The sequence below is a fragment of the Oxyura jamaicensis genome, chromosome 26, assembly GCF_011077185.1.
Source record: "Oxyura jamaicensis isolate SHBP4307 breed ruddy duck chromosome 26, BPBGC_Ojam_1.0, whole genome shotgun sequence".
Lineage (NCBI taxonomy): Eukaryota > Metazoa > Chordata > Aves > Anseriformes > Anatidae > Oxyura > Oxyura jamaicensis.
Genome location: NC_048918.1, coordinates 3,587,839 through 3,606,216, shown reverse-complemented (window position 1 = coordinate 3,606,216; position 18,378 = coordinate 3,587,839). Strand labels below are relative to the sequence as shown.

Genomic DNA, 18,378 nt, shown 5'->3' with positions numbered 1-18,378 from the left:
GGGGGGGGAGCGGGGAGGGTTTGGGGACAGAAGCAGGGGGAAGGGACGCAGCCAGGGAATGCAGGGCAGCAGCAGCAGCGCCGGCTCAGCGCCTTCCTCCCCGCGGCACCCTCCCCTCCTCGGGCAGCACTGCTCGGTGCTGGGAGGGGGGGGGGGGGGACAGGGACCAGCAGCCCCCACCCTGCCCCGCTCGCCCTTCTCCTGCATGCTCGCCGCTCCCCAAAGCTGCACCTGGGCTGGGGGAGGCGGCGTGTGCAGCTCTGCCCTTCGCCTCTCCTCTGCGTGGGGACGCGAGCGGGAGCTGTTTGTCCCTGTCATCGCCTGCCGGCTGCCTGCCGCGCTCCGGGGCTCGCCAACCCGCGCTGCACCGGGGCTGCCAGCACCCACCGCAGCGGCCGCGAGCCCCCCCCCCGCTGCCACCGTGGGCAACGCCGATGCCACCAGCGCAGGGCTCGGGGGACTGGCGCTGCCGGGAGAGGACATCGAGCCCCGTCGCACGTCGTCGGTGTCCCCCTGCCCGTGCGGCGCCCGTGGCACGTGCGCTGTAGCCGGGCGGTGGGTGGCACGGGACCCCCCTCGTCGCCCGCCGCTGCCATGGTGGGAGCCGGCAGCCGGCGCTGAGCCCGCAGGGCCCCGGCACCATGCTGAAGTTTCGGGCGGACAGGAGGGCGAGGTAGGACCCCCTCTGGGGGGGGCTGGCGTGGTGGTGGCTGGGGGCACCTGGGTCCGGGCAGTGAGTGCTGCATTGCAGTGCTCGGGAGGAGAGGTGAACTCGGGAGTTTCTGGAGAGGGGTCGGCGGAGGCAGCTGCTCCGGGCGGGGGGTTAAGGAGCTGCCCCCACGACCCCGAGGGGACGCCGGGTCTGGGGGTGGGAGCAGCCTGGGGAGGGGGCAGAGGTGCCTGGGTTGGTGCGAGGAGGAACCGTGGGGGCTGTAAAGCGCCTTGGGGGGCTGCAAAGCCAGGTGGGCACCTTGGGCTGGGGGAGAGCCCAGCCTGCAGGCAGAGAAACCCACAGTGGTGGGCAGGGCTGGGGACCCAGGGGATGTCCCCAGCAGGGGCTTGGCTGCACCGGTGGCTCGGCGCAGCCCCGGCTAGGCAGGGCTGGGGTGTTCGGGGCGCTGCTCGCTCCATGTTTGTACCCTCCCTGCGACCTGCCCCGTCACTGCCGTGGTGGTGTGGCTCTCCAAAGTCATCCACGGGGGGTAAAGGGACCCGAAGCAGCTCCAGACCCTGTGGCAGAAAGCTCCTTCGGTGCCCTCGGAGCAGGGAGCACAAAACGGGGACGCTGCCACCGCAGCGAACTCGCAGCAGATGCGGTCGCGGCACAGAAAAACCTGGTGCCAGGGGAGCAGGCGCTGCCCCTCGCTGCGGGGTGTGGGCGCCTTGCAAAGGGTTGTAAGGTGACCCCCGGCAAGGGGGAGAGCAGGCGGAGGGGGTGCAGGGCCAGGATGGGACCTGCCAGGGGGAGCAGCTCCCCACAGGGCTTTTTTTGGCAGAAAGCAGTTAATATCGGCTGAGCCTGGCTGCAGCCCAGCTTCAGGGCGATGCGTGCGTGGATGGGATGGTCTTGGCAGCTGTTTTCTTGCTCAGACTTCCCCTCCTTTGCTGACACTCAGCACTCCAGCAGCGTGCCGGGCTGTTTGCGCGTTGACATCGTGGGTGGCCGGGGGGGCACCCGTGTCCCGGTGCCTGGCACTTGCTGGGGGCTGTCACCAAGACAGGGTCCTCGGCTCCCCTTGGTGCCATGCAAACACCCCAGGACGGAGCCCGGAGCCTGGACATGGGGTCACTCCTTCAGAGGGCTCTCAAAGCAGAGAGGTTTTGGGAGCACCCCGTAGCTGATGCTCTTCACCGGGCGGCTGTGGGCTTGGTTTAAAAATCTCACCCCAGCTCCTGGGTGCTCCGGTTGCTGATGTTTTTTTTCCTCTCCAAGACGTTAACTCTTGGTCTCCACTGCCGTGAAACCGTGACCGCTTTGTGTCGGGGCGGTGCTCGTGTGTCCCATCCTGATTGCACCTTTTGGGGCACGGAGGGGGCAGCACCCAGCTGGGGAGCACGGCCCCACAGGAGGCAGCATCCTTCCACTGGTCTGGCTGCGTTTCGGGGACAGCCAGCTGCAAAACCCCTGCTGGGGGTTCTGCTGAGAGCCCCCCACCTCCGCCCATGCCCCCCAGCAGCGGGGCCCGGCGCTTTGTGACCCTGCTCTTAGCCTGACTCCTGATATTTTGGCAAATGGCTCTGAAATCAGCCAGCCGGAGCAGAGGATGTGACGTTGAGGATGTCGCTTTAGGACGGGCCACGGCCGCTGCCTCTGCAGCGATTTGTGCTGGCAGCCGGGGGGGGTTATGGTAATGTCTCAGCACGCGGCAGCCGACGCCGTGTGATGTGTCCAGCAGAAGTAATGAGGTCTCAGCCATCGGAGACCTCATTTCGGCTCTTGGCTAGGCAAACGCTGTCTGGGAAATGCAGATGAAATTCACTGTGTGGATTATGAAGCCCGTGGACGAGCGGGGGGAGCAAGGGAAGCGGCCACCCGACAGTGCCGCAAATCCAGGGGCTGCACGGGGGGCTTTTGGGGGTCCCCCTCCATGCTTTGGGGCACCAGCAAAGCGTGGTGCGAAGAGTACAAGATGCACAACAAAGCCCCGGTGCTGGAGCAGCAAACGTGGTGCTAAAAGCAAAGGGATTTTTTTTAGGGGGGTGGTGGGGATGGATGGAGCTGTTGCACCCAGGTTTGCACAGGTGGTGCGGAGCTGTGCTCCGTGCCGGGGCTCAGCAGAAGCTCAGCACCTCGCCAGCTTTCTCTGCGCCCTCGGACCCCATCCTCCTCCTCGGCTCTTGGGGCAGCAGTGCCATGGTTCCCTCCGGGGCTCTAACCCTGCTCCCCCATCGCTGTGCCCTGCAGCCACAATGAAAGGCGGAACACGTTCCTGCACCCAGTGACGGGCCAGGTCCCGGAAGAAAACTCAAGATTGGACTTGCAGAAGTAGGTTGGCGCCCACCTCCCCTGGTCTGGGGACCGAGGCGGGCTGGGGCATGGGGGGGAAGGTGTTTGGGGTGGGGATTTAGGGGGGGTCTGGCTCCTGGAACGCAGCCGTGCTGACAGCAAATCTGTGCCACAGACCGACCTTGGACATGTCCAGCAAAGCAGGCGGCAAGCGCCCGGCGACCAGCAGCAGCGAGCCCTCCAACCACGCCATGGTGTCGGAGGTGCCCCCGGAGCGCCCCGGAGGCCGGGTGGGTGCCCGGAGCCACGCGGCACGGTGGGCGGCAGCGGTGACGGGGTGCAGGGGGTCCCCCCGGGCACTGAGCGCCTCCTCTCCCCCTCTGCAGGCATCGCGCCCCTCCCGCAAGGGCATCGCCTTCGGGAAGCGCTCCAACTCGATGAAGAGGAACCCCAACGCTGCCGTGACCAAAAGCGGCTGGCTCTACAAGCAGGTACCCGGCCGCCCCTGATGCTCCATCCCCAGGACGTGCCTCCCCCTTCGCGGCTGGGTGCTGGCCACCCATGGGTGCAGGTCTCCCATGGGTGCACACCTCCCATGGGTGCACGGCTCCTCCGGTCTCACTGCTCCTCTCCCGCAGGCCAGCTCGGGGGTGAAGCAGTGGAACAAGCGCTGGTTCGTGCTGGTGGATCGCTGCCTCTTCTACTACAAAGGTAAGCTTCTGGGGGCTTCTGGGGGCTTCTGGGGGCTTCTGGGGGCTGCTCGCTTCTGGGGACTCTTGCCACGCCGGGGTTAACGCCTCCCTGGCAGCTCGCTCGGCTCACCCTGGCAGCCGAGGGCGAGCATGAATTATTGAGCAGGCCGTTGTGCGAGCTGAGCAGCGGCAGCGTTTGCTGGCGAGGGCGAAGCAACAGGAAGGCAGCGCTTTCCTACAGGTGGGCTGCCCGCCCGAGCAGCCCCGTGCCCACCTCTGTGCTGGGGCCGCGTCCCCAAAACGAAGCTGGAGGGTCTCTGTTGGCATCCAACCATGTGCATAACGCCCCTCGTTTCCCATCAGATGAGAAGGAGGAGAGCATCCTGGGCAGCATCCCCCTCCTCAGCTTCCGCGTGGCGGCCGTGCAGCCCTCCGACAACATCAGCAGGAAGCACACGTTTAAGGTCAGTGCCGGAGTGCGGGGCCTGGGGGGGGCCCTGGGACGGTGCTGGGGCAGCGGCGATGCTTGCAGGGTCCCCGCTGCGCCCTCCCCTTGCTTTCTCGGTGCTGGTGCGTGGGGCAGAGCCAAGCCGTGGAGAGGGGTGACTGCAGTAGCCCCCCAGGACATCCCCCGTGCCTTCTGCTGGGGAAACTGAGGCACGCAGGGGGTAAAGCAGCATCAGCCGCCACCCCTAGCCCAGGGAGGCTGGGCGGTTGGGTTAGCGCTCGCTGGCTGACGGACCCGCACGCAGCCTGGTTGTGCCAAAACCAAGCTGCTCCTTCCTGCCTGTGAGCGTGGCAGGAGCCACACGGCCTGCTCCTCTCCATGTCCCCGGTGCTCGTGCCCCCACGGGAACGCAAGGATAAATAGAAATAGGGAGTCGAACCACCTGGTGCTGTACTAGGATTAGGCAGCACTGCAGCCCTCATCTCCGATCACAGCACCCGGGGGTTCCCCCTGTGCCACTGCCGTGGGCTCCGCGTGCTGCCAGCCTTGGGCTCCAGCACCTCGGGTACCACTTGGGTACCCCTTGGAAGAGGGGACGGGCTCCAGAGGGCCCCGAGGCAAGGCGAGGGCTGCGCCCACGATCCCCCCGCTGCGGTTTGACCCCTTGTCTGTGTTTCCTCCTCTCTCCGCGGGCGAGGATCCCCCCGGACAGGAGGTCTCCGCGCGCCCTTCGGCCACGCCAGCACCCCGCCACCAGCTAGGTAGTATCTGCTTGTGTTTCTGATGCATGCAGAGGGTGAGGGGTGACCCGCATGCTTCACTCACCCCGCTCCCACTAATCCGGGGCAGGAATCGGTGCGTTTTTATGTCTTATCGCTCGCTCTGGCTGCAGAGCTCTCGAGGTAGGAGGCTGCAGGGTCTGGGGGAGCCGGGCAGGAGGCGTCCCTGCCCCCTGCGGCTGGGGAAAATGGAAACCCAAGGGAGGGTTTTAATCAAAACCCCAGGTTTTGTGAATTTTATTTTAAATAATTTGAACCCCAAATGTTTTACAGGGGGAAAAACTACTTTTTTTTTTTCTTTTCTTCCTCCTTGCTGCCTCCCATCCCTTCCCAGAGAGAGGGAAGGTGGCTGCTTCAGAAAGGCCCTCAGCAGCCAAACCTGCCCTCAACTGCTGTAGCGTGGGGTGGAGGGTGGGCACTGACATCCTGGACCCAAAATGAACCTTTTTTCCCCCCCAAAAAAACATTCTCTGGGCCAAGAAGCCACCTTCCCCCTAGCCCTGCATGACCGATAACGCTCTGGCCAGCGCTGCTGCTCTCCATGGGATGTGGCACCCGTCTGCCTCCGGGCATCCCCAGGGGACCCGCACAAAGCTGGGGCACAGCTCCTGGGGGCAGGGCTGGTCCCCAGCATCACGGAGGGCGAGGGCATCGCTGTGAGCCCAGGGGACGAGGGATCCTGGATCTGCCCGCAGAGCCTTCGTCCCGCCCGGTGCTGCTGAGGATGCTCCTGGGGACCGAGGAGGCTTCTCCCGCGGCACCGGGACCTCGTGCTGGGGTGGAGATGGAGCTCTCACTCGCCTTGTCTGTCTCTCTCCCCACTTCTCTGCCCCCCTGCAGGTGACTGTGTGCTGGGTGGAGGAGGTGCCGGCGTGTAACGGGCACCCACTGTCTCCCCAGGCCGAGCACGCCGGCATCCGGACCTACTTCTTCAGCGCCGAGAACACGGAGGAGCAGGAGTCCTGGATCCAAGCCATGGGCGAAGCTGCCCGGGTGCAGATCCCCCCCACCCAGAGGTCAGAGCGCTGCACGGGGCTGGGGGCACCCCTCTGCCTCTTGGAGCTGGGGTGGAGGGGCCGTGCACCACGGCTGGGACCTCGTGGAGCAGATCCCTATGGAGAACGGAGCTGGGGGAGCATCAGCCCCCTGAGGCTGCGGGAGGGATGGGATGCTGCTGGCACCCTGGGGGTGTTACGGAGGGAGGGTAATGCTCTCTCGTGTCTCCATGGCCTCCAGACACGAGAAGACAGACTCGGAAAACATCCCTCCCAGCAAGCACCACCACCACCGCAACGCCGTGTACCGCGAGCACCCCAAGGCCGACCCCGACGCCAAGACCCGGGGTGAAGGCGACGGCCGTGGCTCGGAGAAGATGGAGAGGAAACCGGAGAGGATGGAGAGCAAGAAGGAACCCTTGGCCAAAGCCAACGGCATCGCAGGGCAGGAGATGCCCTCGGAGCCTGGCAGCCCCTACCCCGAGGGACCCCGGGTGCCGGCAAGCACGGAGCGGCCGACGCAGCCCAACGGGTGGCCGTATTCTTCCCCCAGCCGCCCCGGCAGCACCGCCTACCCCCCGCCCGATGGGGAGAGCGCTGCCCACCGCCGGAGCTTTGCCCCCCCGCACCAACCCCGAGAAGATCGCCCAGCGCAAGAGCTCCATGACGCAGCTGCAGCAGTGGGTGAACCTGCGCCGGGGGAACGTGCCCCCCGAGGAGCTGCGGAGGTGAGGGCTGCGGGGGGGGTGCCCAGGGGCAAGGGGGGGGACCCTGCTCCTTTTCTTTTGGGTGACGTTCCGGGAATATTTTTCCTCTTCCCACCTGCTTTATCCCCTCCTGGGGTCAGCAAATCCGCCACATGCTGTGCGTAGGACAACCCCAAAAGCCAAGCAGGGTGAATTTTGCTGGGGGGATGGGGGCACCACGAGGTCCCCAGGAGGCCAGACACCACCTTCCCCAACGCCGGTGTCAGAGCTGCCTGCCACGAGGGTATCCTCACCTCTGAGACCACCCACCTCTCACCTCTCCCTCCCCTCCCAGCCCCACCAGGTTTTACCCCGTGTCTCGCCGGGTGCCCGACTACTACTCGCCCTACTCGCCCCAGTACCCCGAGGACTACCAGTACTACCCGCCCGGCGTGCGCCCCGACAGCATCTGCTCCATGCCCGCCTACGAGCGCGTGAGCCCGCCCTGGGCGCTGGACGACAAGCGCCACTCCTTCCGCAACGGGGGCCCCTACCAGCTCCGGGAGTGGAAGGAGCACCCCGCTTTCGGCCGCCAGGACGTCCCGCTCTGGCTCGCCGGCCCCGGCAGGCAGCCGACTTATTTCGACGAGGTGGACGCCGCCTCGGGCTCCCTGCGGCGCATGTCGCTGCAGCCCCGCTCCCGCTCCGTGCCGCGCTCGCCCAGCCAGGGCTCCTACACCAGGGCTCGCGTCTACTCCCCCGTCCGCTCCCCCAGCGCCCGCTTCGAGCGGCTGCCGCCTCGTGGAGAGGAGATTTACGCCGACCCCGCCACCTTCATGATGAGGAGGTCCATCAGTTCGCCCAAGGTGAGCGTCCGTCGCTGCCGGGGCGTGTGGGGATGGAGGGGACCCATGCTGGGGACGTCAGGGTGGCGATGCTGCGGCACAGGCTGCGCCTTTTGGGCGCACATCCTGGCCTCAGGGTGCCGCCGGGTCCTTGGTGCGCAGCAGCTGGTGGCTTTAGGTCCTCCCCTGCAGCCCTGCAAAGCCCTGCCAGGAGGGAACAAGCACAGCTTGGGTGCTGCTGGGAGGCTGCAGAGATGGAGCGGGAGGGGACGTGACGGAGCACGGGGCCACCGTGAGCAAGGAGATCCCAAGCAGAGCGCCCTGGTGTCCCTATATTGCTGCTGCACCCCTCAAAGCCAGACCTGAGCCTGCTGCAGGGCTGGGGGGTCTGCACAGGGCGGGAGAGATGTGTCCCGAGCCCCTGCAGTCGCTCTGAGCAGCAAAGAAAGGATGGGGGAGGCATCGTGTGCCCCTCACCTGTCCCCGGGGTTTAGTGGGGTCCCCTCTCTCCCCAGTACGACTACCTGGGCGACAGGCGGCCCGTCCCCGCGGGGATGTTCCCGTACCACTACCCGGCATCTCCCACGGTCCACGACAAAATGGTACGTACGCTGCTGGCACCGACGGGGTGGGCTCGGGGGTCTGCAAGGACTGGGGGGGGGGGTGTCACAGCTCGGGGCAGCCTGGCTTGGATGGGTGAGGAGGAAGCGCCTGCTCCAGGAGAAGCTCTGTGGGTCGGAGGTGGGCTGCGCTGGGCAGGTCAGGACTGCTGGTGTCTCCGGTCCCTCCTGCCCCCCCCCTTGGACCCCCGTGTGCCCCGCGATGCCCAGCTGGTCACCGCTGGGGCTGTTCCCCTGGGGATGGGGTGAGGCTGGCCCGCTCCCTGCACCTCTCCCCTCCTCGCTTCCTCACTTTTGGCTGCCGCTGCTGCTTGTCCCTGAACTGCGTTTTCCCCTTGGATCATGGAGCTGGTGGGGGGGGCGACCAGCAGGTCCCCCTGTGCAGCCCAACCCCTCAGGGCAGGAGCAGCCGTTGCAGGAGCGAGAAGCCTTAATTTTCATAAGCTATCCATGCTGCCATCCATCCTCACCCGCGAGAGCTGCAGGGGAGGCGAGCAGAGCCCCAAGGACAGGGACGTGCTGGCTGCGGAGAGCCGGGAGGAGAGCGGGGTCTGGCGTCCTGCAGCATGTCCCCAGCCGCCCTCCCCGCTTTGGGCAGAGGAGGCGGCCCCTCGCTTCCCCAGCCCGGAGGTCTTCGCATTTCTGCAGCCTTCACCTAACCGCTTTGCTTCTTCTTTTATGTGTTTTGTGTGTTCGTTTCTTGCCGCGTGCCTGCTGGCTCCTGGTAGGATGAACTTTTAGACCTTCAGTTGCAAAGAAACCTAGAGTATTTGGACCAGCAGGTAGGCAGAGCTGGCTGCAAGCCTCACGCTGCTTCTGTCCCCGTGTGCCCTGTCCCCAGCGGCGTCCCCTTCCTTCCCAGCACAGCATCTCTTCCCCTAACATCCATCCTCACCCCTCTTGGCATTAAAGCAGCACGAGTTGTCTTTGGTTTGCTTCCTCCATCCTTCCCCTCCGTAGGGTCGCTCGTGGCTTGGCAGAGAACCCCCCCCGGTGCCTTCTGTGGGGTGTGCAGGAGCCGGCGGGGCGCTGCGGGACGTCCCCGTGCCCGGCTGTGCCTCCGGCATCGGTGTGAGCTGAGCTGCTGCCGAAATAATGATCCAGGGCACCCAGCAAGGGGCTGCGAGCCCCTGCAGGTGGCTGGGTTGGGGCACGGAGGTGCTTGGTGCTCAGCCAGGACCCCAAAGGAGGGCGAGCAAGGTGTGCAGCCAGGCGAGGTGGCCTTGGCGACACGCTGGCCCCGTGCCTCCTCGAAGGCGAGAGGTTTGATGCAGGGCTGGGATCAGGAGCCCGCTGGGGCTGGCACCGAAGCAGCAGCTCCCGGGATTTTGCATGCCAAGGGGCGTTTGGAGGAAAGCCATGAGCTGACTTCATCCCGGGGGCAGGGGGAGGGAAAGCCTGGGAGGCAGCTGCGGGAGCAGGGGGGTGAAAAGCGCGGGCACTGCTGAAATCAGAGAGGGGGACGGGAGCCATCAGCCGCTGCTGCCGCCCGGCGCTTGCTGCACAACCAGGCTTGCACTAAGGGAGCTGCTCCAGAGACAATCTCATTAGTCTACAAATCCCCATCGGTGCAGTAATCACCAAGATCTGTGTCTGCCTTGGAGCAGAGCCAAAGACAAGCAGGAGCGCTCGGTGCAATGAAAGCTCTCTGGATTATTTCATAGCCACCGGCAGCAACGCTCCGTCTCCGAGACGCTTCAAAATGCTCCCTAAAAAGGCTTTCCATCTCCTCCTCCTCTCCTGCTGACCTCTGGAGAGACTAATTCAGAGTGATGTTGTCGAGTAGCTCTTTTAAAACAGTTTGCTACTTCATTTTTGCTCTCCCTGCTTCTCTGGAGAGCTGCACTGGGTGCAGTCGGGGGTTGGCTGTGCCCCGCCTCGCTGACCGGCCCCAAGCCGGGGTCTGGTCCTGGATCCGTGCTTCAGCTGCCCCCTTGGTCCTCAGGGGTGGTGGCTGCGAGGGCATCGTCTGCCTCTCATCTTCAGGTACCTGCAGCACTTCTGTGTGCTGCTGTCCCCACAGGAGCACCCGGCTCTGCTGCTTGAGGCCACCGGGCTGGAGCGGGGGACGCTGCTGTCCCCCCGAGGCTGCGGTCCCCCCTGTACCCAGAGCGTGTCTGTGCTCACGGGCAGGACGTGGAGCTGTTTGTCCTTGGGCCCGTCTGTCTGTCTGCTGGGGCCACGCTGTGCGTCACGGCCGTGGGCGTCTCTGTGCAAGCCTGTGTCTGTGTGTGCAGTTGGCTGCAGCCCAGCTCAGAGCTGGCTCGGTTGGATCTGTGTTTCCCTCTCCCCCCATCAAAGTTTTCAGCCCCCAGGATGCTCATGGCTGCACTGACCGGGGCAGCAGCAGCCTGGGGCAGCTGTTTCCTCGTGGCTCAAGCACGTGGGACATCTCTCGGAGGCGGCACCTTGCAGCACGATGCCCCGATGGGTCCTGGACTGAGCCGTACCGACGGCACCCAAGTGCACGCGCGTCTCCGCTGACCTCTGAAATTTCCTTCCCTGTCTGTCGCAGATGAGCGAGAGCGAAACCCTGATCAGTATGGTGAACAGGATGGTGGAGACCTCCTCCCCTAGGGCTCAGCTCTACATGCAAGTAAGCCTCCGGCCGCTGGGCCGGCCCGGCCGCTCGTGCATGGCAGGCCACGTCAGCTGCCCCACACACCATCCCCGAGGTCACCTCCTGCCATCTCCGCTCATGCAAGCTCCAGCATCCATGCGGCGCCGGCACATCACGCTCTGGGGGCTCTGCTAGTCCATCCCAGGCTTTGCTTATCCATCCATGAGCCATTGCAACGCCGTAAATCCTTGTCCCGAGAGCGCAAGGTGGGGACGCGGCAGTCCCTCGCCCTCGGTCAGGCGCTTTGCTCGCCGTTGTGTTGAAGAGGCGAGGAGAAGGCGGATCCGGAGGAATCCAGCCCTGGGATTTAAACCAAAGCAATGCCTCCGAGCGTCGAGGAGAGGAAGCAGCCTGTTACCCCACGAGGCTGTGGCATGCTTCTCTCCTCTTGCCTGGAGTTTGGAGAGGCTGAAAAAGCATGGGGGCACCCCAGCCAGCATGGGGTGCAGCTCCAGATGTGGGTGCTTCGAGTCACCCGGCAGCCAGAGTGGCCGTGGGGCCCTGGTGCTGCTGGCACTCGGTGCCACGAGCAGGGCAGGGTCCGGCCAGACCTGGGCAGGCATCTCTTGGATGTGTGACCGGGCAATCACTGGTGTTTCCTGGGGAGGGGAAGGTGCCTGTTCCCATCCCTGTGCCAGGGGAGCGGGGATGCGCCGCAGGGTGAAGCCAGAGCAGCTGCAACGCTTTTGTTGGCCGGGCTCCCTGCTCGCAGGCAGCAGGATCCACATCTGCCAGACTCTGCCGCGAGCTGAGCCGGGCATTTCCCAGGTTCAGGTCTATTTGCATTGTCCTGTGGTTTTAAATCACTCTAAAGTAGCGTCTTGCTTTCTAGCAATAATGATCCCCTTCTTCCTATCTTATGCCTTTCATCTCAAGATCTTGGAGGCATTTAATTGGTGAGGTCCCATTAGTAATGTAGATTTCCAGGAAAGGAAAATGACTCACGGAGAAGCTGGATGGTAAACAGGTCCTGATGTGACGGCTGATTTATAGGTGCTTCTACTCCACTAAGTGGGATTACGGCTTAATCTTTCTGCCTTTGTTTCCCTGCCTGTGAAATGGTGGCAGCTGTATGCCAGGCAGTTAATGATTCACGAGACATCTCTCTAGCCCAGCTCTTGGCGTCTGGCGGAGAGTTTGTCTCCGGTTAACTCCTGCTGCTCGCCCGGCCGATGGGCACCGGGGCTGGGAATGGGGAGGAGGCTGCGCCTTCCCCCCCACCGTGCTGCCTCCGGGGACCCGGCTCTCGCTTCTCCATCCGCAGGGACCGGGAGAGGGGCCGCTGGCCCGCAGCAGCCTCTCCTTCCCGAGGGGCTCCTGGCAGTGCATCGGCTCCCGGAGCCAGGCTCACCCCGCGCTCTGCTTGCAGGTGACGCCCTTCCCCGAAGCCTACAGGGAGACTCTGCACGCCTACAAGATAAGCGAGCAAGACACCGATGTAAGAGCAAGTGTCCGTGCCGCATGTCCTCCCTCTGCCCCTGACCCCTACGTGCCCTGTCCCTTGCAATGAGCCCGGCAGGCTGGAAACCCTCCCTGGGACCACACGTTGTCCCATTTGCCCAACCCCGAGGGCTGTTCCCTGGCTGCATCCCATCCCTCCTGGAGGTCTTGGCTCCAGCCGAGCACGGATCTGGTTGCACGGGTGCCTGGTGCGCCCCGCACCCCATTGCTGGGCTCTCACCCTTCCCTCCCTTTCTCTTTCCTGCCCGGGAGCAGAAGCTGCTGGGGAAGCTCTGCGAGCAGAACAAGGTGCTGCGGGAGCAGGAGAGGCTGGTGCAGCAGCTCCGAGCGGAGAAGGTTTGTGGCGTGCGCAGTTCAGAGGGGACGTTTGTGGGCTGGGGGGGATTCCATGCCCCTGCCATGGTCCCGGTGGTCTCCATGCATTAACGGCCCATTAAGGAGGAAATGCTGCTCCTGCCCCAGCTGCCCCTGTGAGAGCTCTCACAGCTGCATCGCCTTCTTTTCCCCCCAGGAGAGCCTGGAGAGTGCCCTGATGGGGACGCACCAGGAGCTGGAGATGTTCGGGAGCCAGCCAGCCTACCCGGAGAAGCTGCTGCACAAGAAGGAATCTCTGCAGAACCAGCTCATCAACATCCGCGTGGAGCTCTCGCAGGCCAGCACGGTACGGGGCTCCCCCTCCACCACGCTCCCTGTCCCTGTTCCTGCCCCTCTCCCTGTCCCCATCCCCATCCATCCATCCCAGGGCAGCCAGCAGAGCTCTGTGCCCGTGGCTGCTGCCCAAACCCCTCGGGCTCCCCCACCCCACAGGCTTTGGCCAACAGCACCGCTGAGTACGAGAGCCTGGAGAGCGAGGTGTCCGCCCTGCACGACGACCTCTGGGAGCAGCTGAACCTCGACATCCAGGTGAGTGGGACCCCAACGGCCCCAGGAGCCCCCCACCAGCCCCAGCTGGTGCAGGATGAGGTCCCCTGGTTCCTTCAGCCCTCTCCAAGGAGCCAGTCTGCAAGCGGCTGCAGATCTCGGTGTCCTGCTTTGGCCACAGCCAGCAACAAGCACAGGGGTGCAGATGAACCTGAGGCACCCGGGTGCATTGCTCTGGGTGCTGGCAAAGGGGCCGCAGCCCCCCCCCCATGTGCCCGTGGGGCTCCGTCAGCCCCTGCCCCAGCCTGCAGCTCCCGGCAGGAGACAAGTCGTGGGCGTGATGGCTCGGCCCCGCGGGGCTGTGTCTGTCTCAGCTGAATCCCGACGAGCCCCGGGGATGGGACGTGGCAGCGGGGATGGGACACGGCCAGGACAGGGCTGGCAGCGGTGGGAGCCGCTCTGACCGCTGCTTTTCACCCCTGCAGAACGAAATGCTCAACCGGCAGATCCAGAAGGAGATCTGGCGGATCCAGGACGTGATGGAGGGGCTGAGGAAGAACAACCCGTCCCGTGGCACGGACACTGCCAAGCACAGAGGTGAGCAGGCTCAGTCCCTGCCCTGCATGGCACAGACCCCGGCATGCCACAGCTTGGGGCGTCCCCTGTGACAGCGCTGCTGCGAGGCACTCACTCGGAGAGGTTGTGCTGCAGTGCACCTGCTTATTTCTGCTTTTTTTTTTCCTACAGTGGCCATCGGCCCCTCGGGCACGTACAGCTCCAACAGCCCCGCCAGCCCCCTGAGCTCAGCCAGCCTCACCAGCCCCCTGAGCCCCTTCTCCCTCGTCTCCGGCTCCCAGGGCTCGCCCACCAAGCCGGGTCCCAGCGAGGTGAGTGAGCCGGGGTGTCCCCAGGGAGCCCCGAGTCCTCACCTGGGCACCGGCTCCGCATGCGGCTCTGCCTGGGGGCACCGCTCTGCCCACGTCCCTGGGCCGTGGGGTCTCCTGGTGATGTCTGGGTCCGTGCCCCTCACAAGGGCTGTGTGTGGGCTCCTGCACCAGGCAGCCTGAAGGCTGGGAGTTGCTCAGCTCCAGGGCCAGCTCCTGCTGCCACCACAGTCCCTGCATCCACTGATCTCGCCTGCATCCGTGGCAAATTCAGGGTGGAACCTGGGCACTCTCCAAAGCTGCCCTGGCTGCACCAAGGCGATGCCGATGTCTCCTGGGGGCTGATGGCCCTGAGCTTGGGGAGGGTCTCTCCAGCTGCCCCCAGCCCTGCCTGGCCCCACTGCACATGGGAGATGGGAAAAGTCCCCCCGTGGATGGTGACACAGAAGAGCAGGACAGAATGAGCAGCCGCCAGCTGCTCTCCCTCCTCCTTCCCCGGCCTTTCGCTGTGTTTTGTCTCGTGCTCTCTCTAACTCTCTTTTCCTTCCCGTCTCTCAGTTTCTCTGCTCTCACGCCTAACGCTCCTCTCCACCCCAGGAACCCGGCCCGCCTCGACCTCCCCTCCCCAAGTCGTACGTCCCCCTGGAGCCTCCTCTGACCGTCCCTCCGCTCCCTAGCGAGAGCCGCCCCTGGCCGTACCCCACCTCCCCTTCCTGGCAGCGAGGCGGCGAGGCGCAGAGGGGACAGGTACCAAAACCTCTCCCGAGCAGCCCCCAGCAGTGCCCCTTCCCTCCCTCCCTCCCTGACACATCGGGGACCAGGCAGGGACAGCATGGAGGCGGCACTCAGCTAGGGGACAGCGGCACATGGCACCGTCCCCGCCTCTCCGAGGGGCACAGTGGGCAGCGACCCCAAGGCAGCTTCACCGTGGCCTCTCCAGGTCCCTGACGCCCATGCACAGCACCCATGTGGATGCTCAGGACCAGGACGGGCTCCTCTCGGGTAGCTGGAGGTGTAAACCTGCTGCGGCCCCAGCCTCTCTGCTTTCCTCTGCCCTCTCCTCTCTCGCTGTCCTTCTGTGGCACTGCTCCCTGCTGCGCCAGGGGCAGAGAGCTCGGCCGGCCTGGGGTGGCCCTGTGGGCAAACCCAGACCTGGAGGTTCCTGGTACCATCTCAGCCGTGTTCCCACCTGGGAACGGGACCACGTTTGGACTCTGGGAGACAGAAGTGTCCCTGCAGCTGGGTGGTCCTGAGGGGGGTCAGGATGCATGCGTGTGGGGCTGTAAAAACAAAAGCTGTGCTGAGCTGGGAATGATGACGGACTCAAGTGCGAGTGGCACCAGTGGGTGCTCAGGGTGCAGGAGGGAAAGGACCCCAAAAACAGCCCTTGGCTCACTCCCTGCTGCTGCCCGGTGCCTGCCCCAGCTCCTGCCCTCGTGGGACCCGGTCCCCCCCCCTGCAGACGGGGGCTGGAGCTCAGCAGGGGGCACCTCCAGCCCGGAGCTCCTGCGTGCCCCCTCCAAGCTGTGTCAGGACTGTCCCCTGCGGACGGCTTTTCCAACACAGGGCTGTGTCACCAGGACACTGAGGGGTGCCTGGCCACAAGCTGCAGAGCTCTCCCAGCCCGTGTCCCCACTGAAGGAGTGTGCTTTGGGTGTGCTAGTGGTCTGCTTGGCCAGCATCCGTGTGCCCCAGGGGCATGTCTGGGGCCGTGCCTCCCCCCGGGGCAGTGTGTGTGTTCCCAGGCAGCGTGTGGCTGCCCAGCAGGGTCGTGGCTCACCCGGGACGTGCTTTGCCCCCGCAGTCCAAGGCGAGCTTCGAGCAGAGCAAGAAGGAGATGCAGCGAGCGGCTGCCCCTGCTGCCCCCGCCGAGGGGCCGCCGAGCTGGCAGGAGCAGGAGGCAGAGAAGCAAGCGGCTCTCAACAAAGGTATGGTGCTGTCCCAGCAGCTCCTGCTCCAGCGGGCTCTCCAAGCCTGCCCTGGCCATGGACAATGTCTGCACAACGCTCAACAGCCCTTCCCCAGCACCGCACGTGGCTGGGACCCTGCCCCGTGTCCCCAGGGATGCTCAGCCTGGTGTTTCTTTGTCCTGCAGTGGGCATCGTGCCCCCCCCGAACCAAGTCTCCGCCGGAGGAGGAGGGGGTGCCCACGGGCAGCATGCTGAGGAGGAGCGCCGGCGGCATGGCCAACGGGCTGGGATCCAAGGTATGGCCCTCGGCGAGGGGCTGGGGCCGGGTGGGCAATGCTGGGTGCGGGGCTGGCCGTGGGGGCCCTTCTGCAGCCGTGGTGCTGCTCTGCTCCCCAGTGCCATGGGGAGAGGGTGGGGGGACCCATCGCTGTGTGGTTCTGCATCTCAGCACCCAGCTGGGAACCTCCTGGGCTCTGTGGGTGCCTCTCTTTGCCCCAGGGGCGGGCAGCCCATTGCGGAGGGATGCAGCGTGGGTGGACGGGGCTGGATCCTGCTCCGTTCAGGGGGGCATGACCGTGGGGCTGGGCTCTCCCCAGGAGAGGCCGAAGAGCGCCGTGTTTGCCAACGAGACCAAGGTGAAGATGAGCGTGGAGGAGCAGATCGACCGCATGAAGCGCCACCAGAGCGGCTCCATGAAGGAGAAGCGGCGCAGCCTGCAGCTCCTGGGCAGCCAGCAGCCCGACACCCCTGGCACGAAGGCACCCGCCTCCTACAAAGTGGTGAGTCCCCGCGCCAGCACTTCGCCCCCAGCACAGCGGGCTTTGCCTCGCAGAGGTGCTCTGAGCTCCCTGAAGGTGGTGAAGGGGCAGGGGGGACACTGGGGGCTGTGGCAGGGGGCAGTTTGCTGGTCCAGGGGGCTCAGCGGGGCTGGGGTCCCTCGCAGGTGCGCCGGCACCGCAGCATCCACGAGGTGGACATCTCAGACCTGGAGGCAGCGCTGCGCTCCGACGACCCCGGCAAGGTCCACGAGACGCCCCGGGAGGAGATCGCCCGGCTGCGCAAGATGGAGCTGGAGCCGCAGCACTACGACGTGGATATCAACAAGGAGGTGAGGACGGGATGAGCGTGGGCTTGGGGCATCCCCGCTGCTGGAGGGTCCATCTAACCCCTGCATTGTGTGGGATCCTGGAGCCAGAGCGAGTGCCCTTGCGGGTGGTGGGAGCTGGGGGAGGCTGGGGAAGGTGGGTGCTGGTGTGGGGATGGGTCCTGGTGGCCGGCGCTCAGCTCAGCCCTTGCTGCTGCCCCCCAGCTATCCACGCCAGACAAAGTCCTCATCCCCGAGCGGTACATCGAGCTGGAGCCCGACACGCCGCTCAGCCCCGAAGAGATGAAGGAGAAGCAGAAGAAGGTGGAAAGGATAAAAACCCTCATTGCCAAGTCCAGGTGAGGCTGCAGCACCCACAACCTTTGTGCGCCCCTTCCCCGGCACCCCAGTGCACCCCACCACCAAGGGCAGCCCCGGGCACTGAAGCCGGCATTGTCCCCACAGCCTGCAGAACGTCATCCCCCTGGGTGAGGGGGAGGTGGACGCCCCCCAGGACCCCGAAACGCAGCTGCAGGAGCAGGAGAAGAGGATAGAGATCTCGTGCACGCTGGCTGCCGAGGCGTCCCGCCGGGGCCGCATGCTCTCGGGTAAGGCACGGGGGGACACGGAGGGTCCTGGACACCTGGCCAGAACCTTCCAGCCCTGCAGGAGAGGGACTGCAGGTGCTGAACATGCAGGAGGAGTGGCCGCAGGGTGGAGCAGGCAGGTTGGATGATGAGCTCATGGCCTGGCCAGGCAGCAGAGCACGGTGCAGGGAAACACCGCGCAGCAGGCGAGCCAGCCTGGCAAGCCAGGCGATGCCGGTGGCTGCTGGGGCTATGCCTGTGGTGTCTGGAGCCACCTTCCCCTGCAGCGGCACTGAGCAGCGTTGGATGGATCAGTCAATGTCAAAACCAATCTTCTTGCCCCACATCCAAGGAAGGAAATCTCACAGAGCGCTCGGGGGCCGGGAAGCACCGGCGACGCACCGTGGTGGCACGCGGTGCCCGAGCGAGCGCGGTGCCTTGTCCATGAGGAGCCCTGCGGGGAGCTCACGTGTGCCGGGCGCCGCTGTGGCTGTTTGTCCTGACCACGCTTGCTTCCTCCCTTCCTTCCTCTTCGTTTCCTCCCCTCCGCTAACCTGCCCGCTGGGAGCCGCCTGTCGCTGTGCCGCCTCTCCCCTCCCGCTGCCTCCAGCTTGTGTTCTTCACGCCCTTCTCCCATTTCTTGTTTCCAGCTCAATGCGCTACCCCAAGCCCTCCCACCTCCCCAGCCTCCCCGACTCCACCGACCAACCCCCTCTCGTCTGAACCATCCCGGGTCGCCGACAGCAGCCATTTTATGCGTGTCTGAGCCATGAAGTAAGCACCTTTTCTCTTGTACTTCATCCCATCCTCTCCAGCCGGGGACGGGTGGGGGGTGCCTCTTCCCCCGGCCTCCTTTCCCACCCGGCGGCCGCCCATCGCTGCTTGCTCCAGCTAACATCTCCTGAGCCACGTCAGCCCCAACTCCTCCTATGGAACAAGTGCAAGTGCCCTGCGCGGTG

General features: G+C 65.3%; 1 protein-coding gene across 1 annotated transcript in view; it reads left to right on the top strand.

Annotated features, from left to right (window-relative positions):
- Window positions 1–18,378, top strand: part of PLEKHA6 (pleckstrin homology domain containing A6) — a 40,304-nt gene that overhangs the window by 19,908 nt on the left and 2,018 nt on the right. Inside the window, 26 exon segments of the mRNA XM_035346939.1 lie at window positions 2,906–2,986; window positions 3,123–3,237; window positions 3,334–3,438; window positions 3,586–3,658; window positions 4,003–4,103; window positions 5,707–5,882; window positions 6,103–6,478; window positions 6,480–6,589; window positions 6,903–7,413; window positions 7,908–7,994; window positions 8,741–8,794; window positions 10,528–10,608; window positions 12,002–12,070; window positions 12,349–12,429; window positions 12,605–12,754; window positions 12,901–12,996; window positions 13,440–13,551; window positions 13,702–13,841; window positions 15,643–15,766; window positions 15,934–15,944; window positions 15,946–16,044; window positions 16,345–16,527; window positions 16,692–16,856; window positions 17,058–17,191; window positions 17,298–17,440; window positions 18,070–18,193. Coding sequence (XP_035202830.1) covers window positions 2,906–2,986; window positions 3,123–3,237; window positions 3,334–3,438; window positions 3,586–3,658; window positions 4,003–4,103; window positions 5,707–5,882; window positions 6,103–6,478; window positions 6,480–6,589; window positions 6,903–7,413; window positions 7,908–7,994; window positions 8,741–8,794; window positions 10,528–10,608; window positions 12,002–12,070; window positions 12,349–12,429; window positions 12,605–12,754; window positions 12,901–12,996; window positions 13,440–13,551; window positions 13,702–13,841; window positions 15,643–15,766; window positions 15,934–15,944; window positions 15,946–16,044; window positions 16,345–16,527; window positions 16,692–16,856; window positions 17,058–17,191; window positions 17,298–17,440; window positions 18,070–18,185 — 3,493 coding nt within the window. The 3' untranslated portion in view covers window positions 18,186–18,193.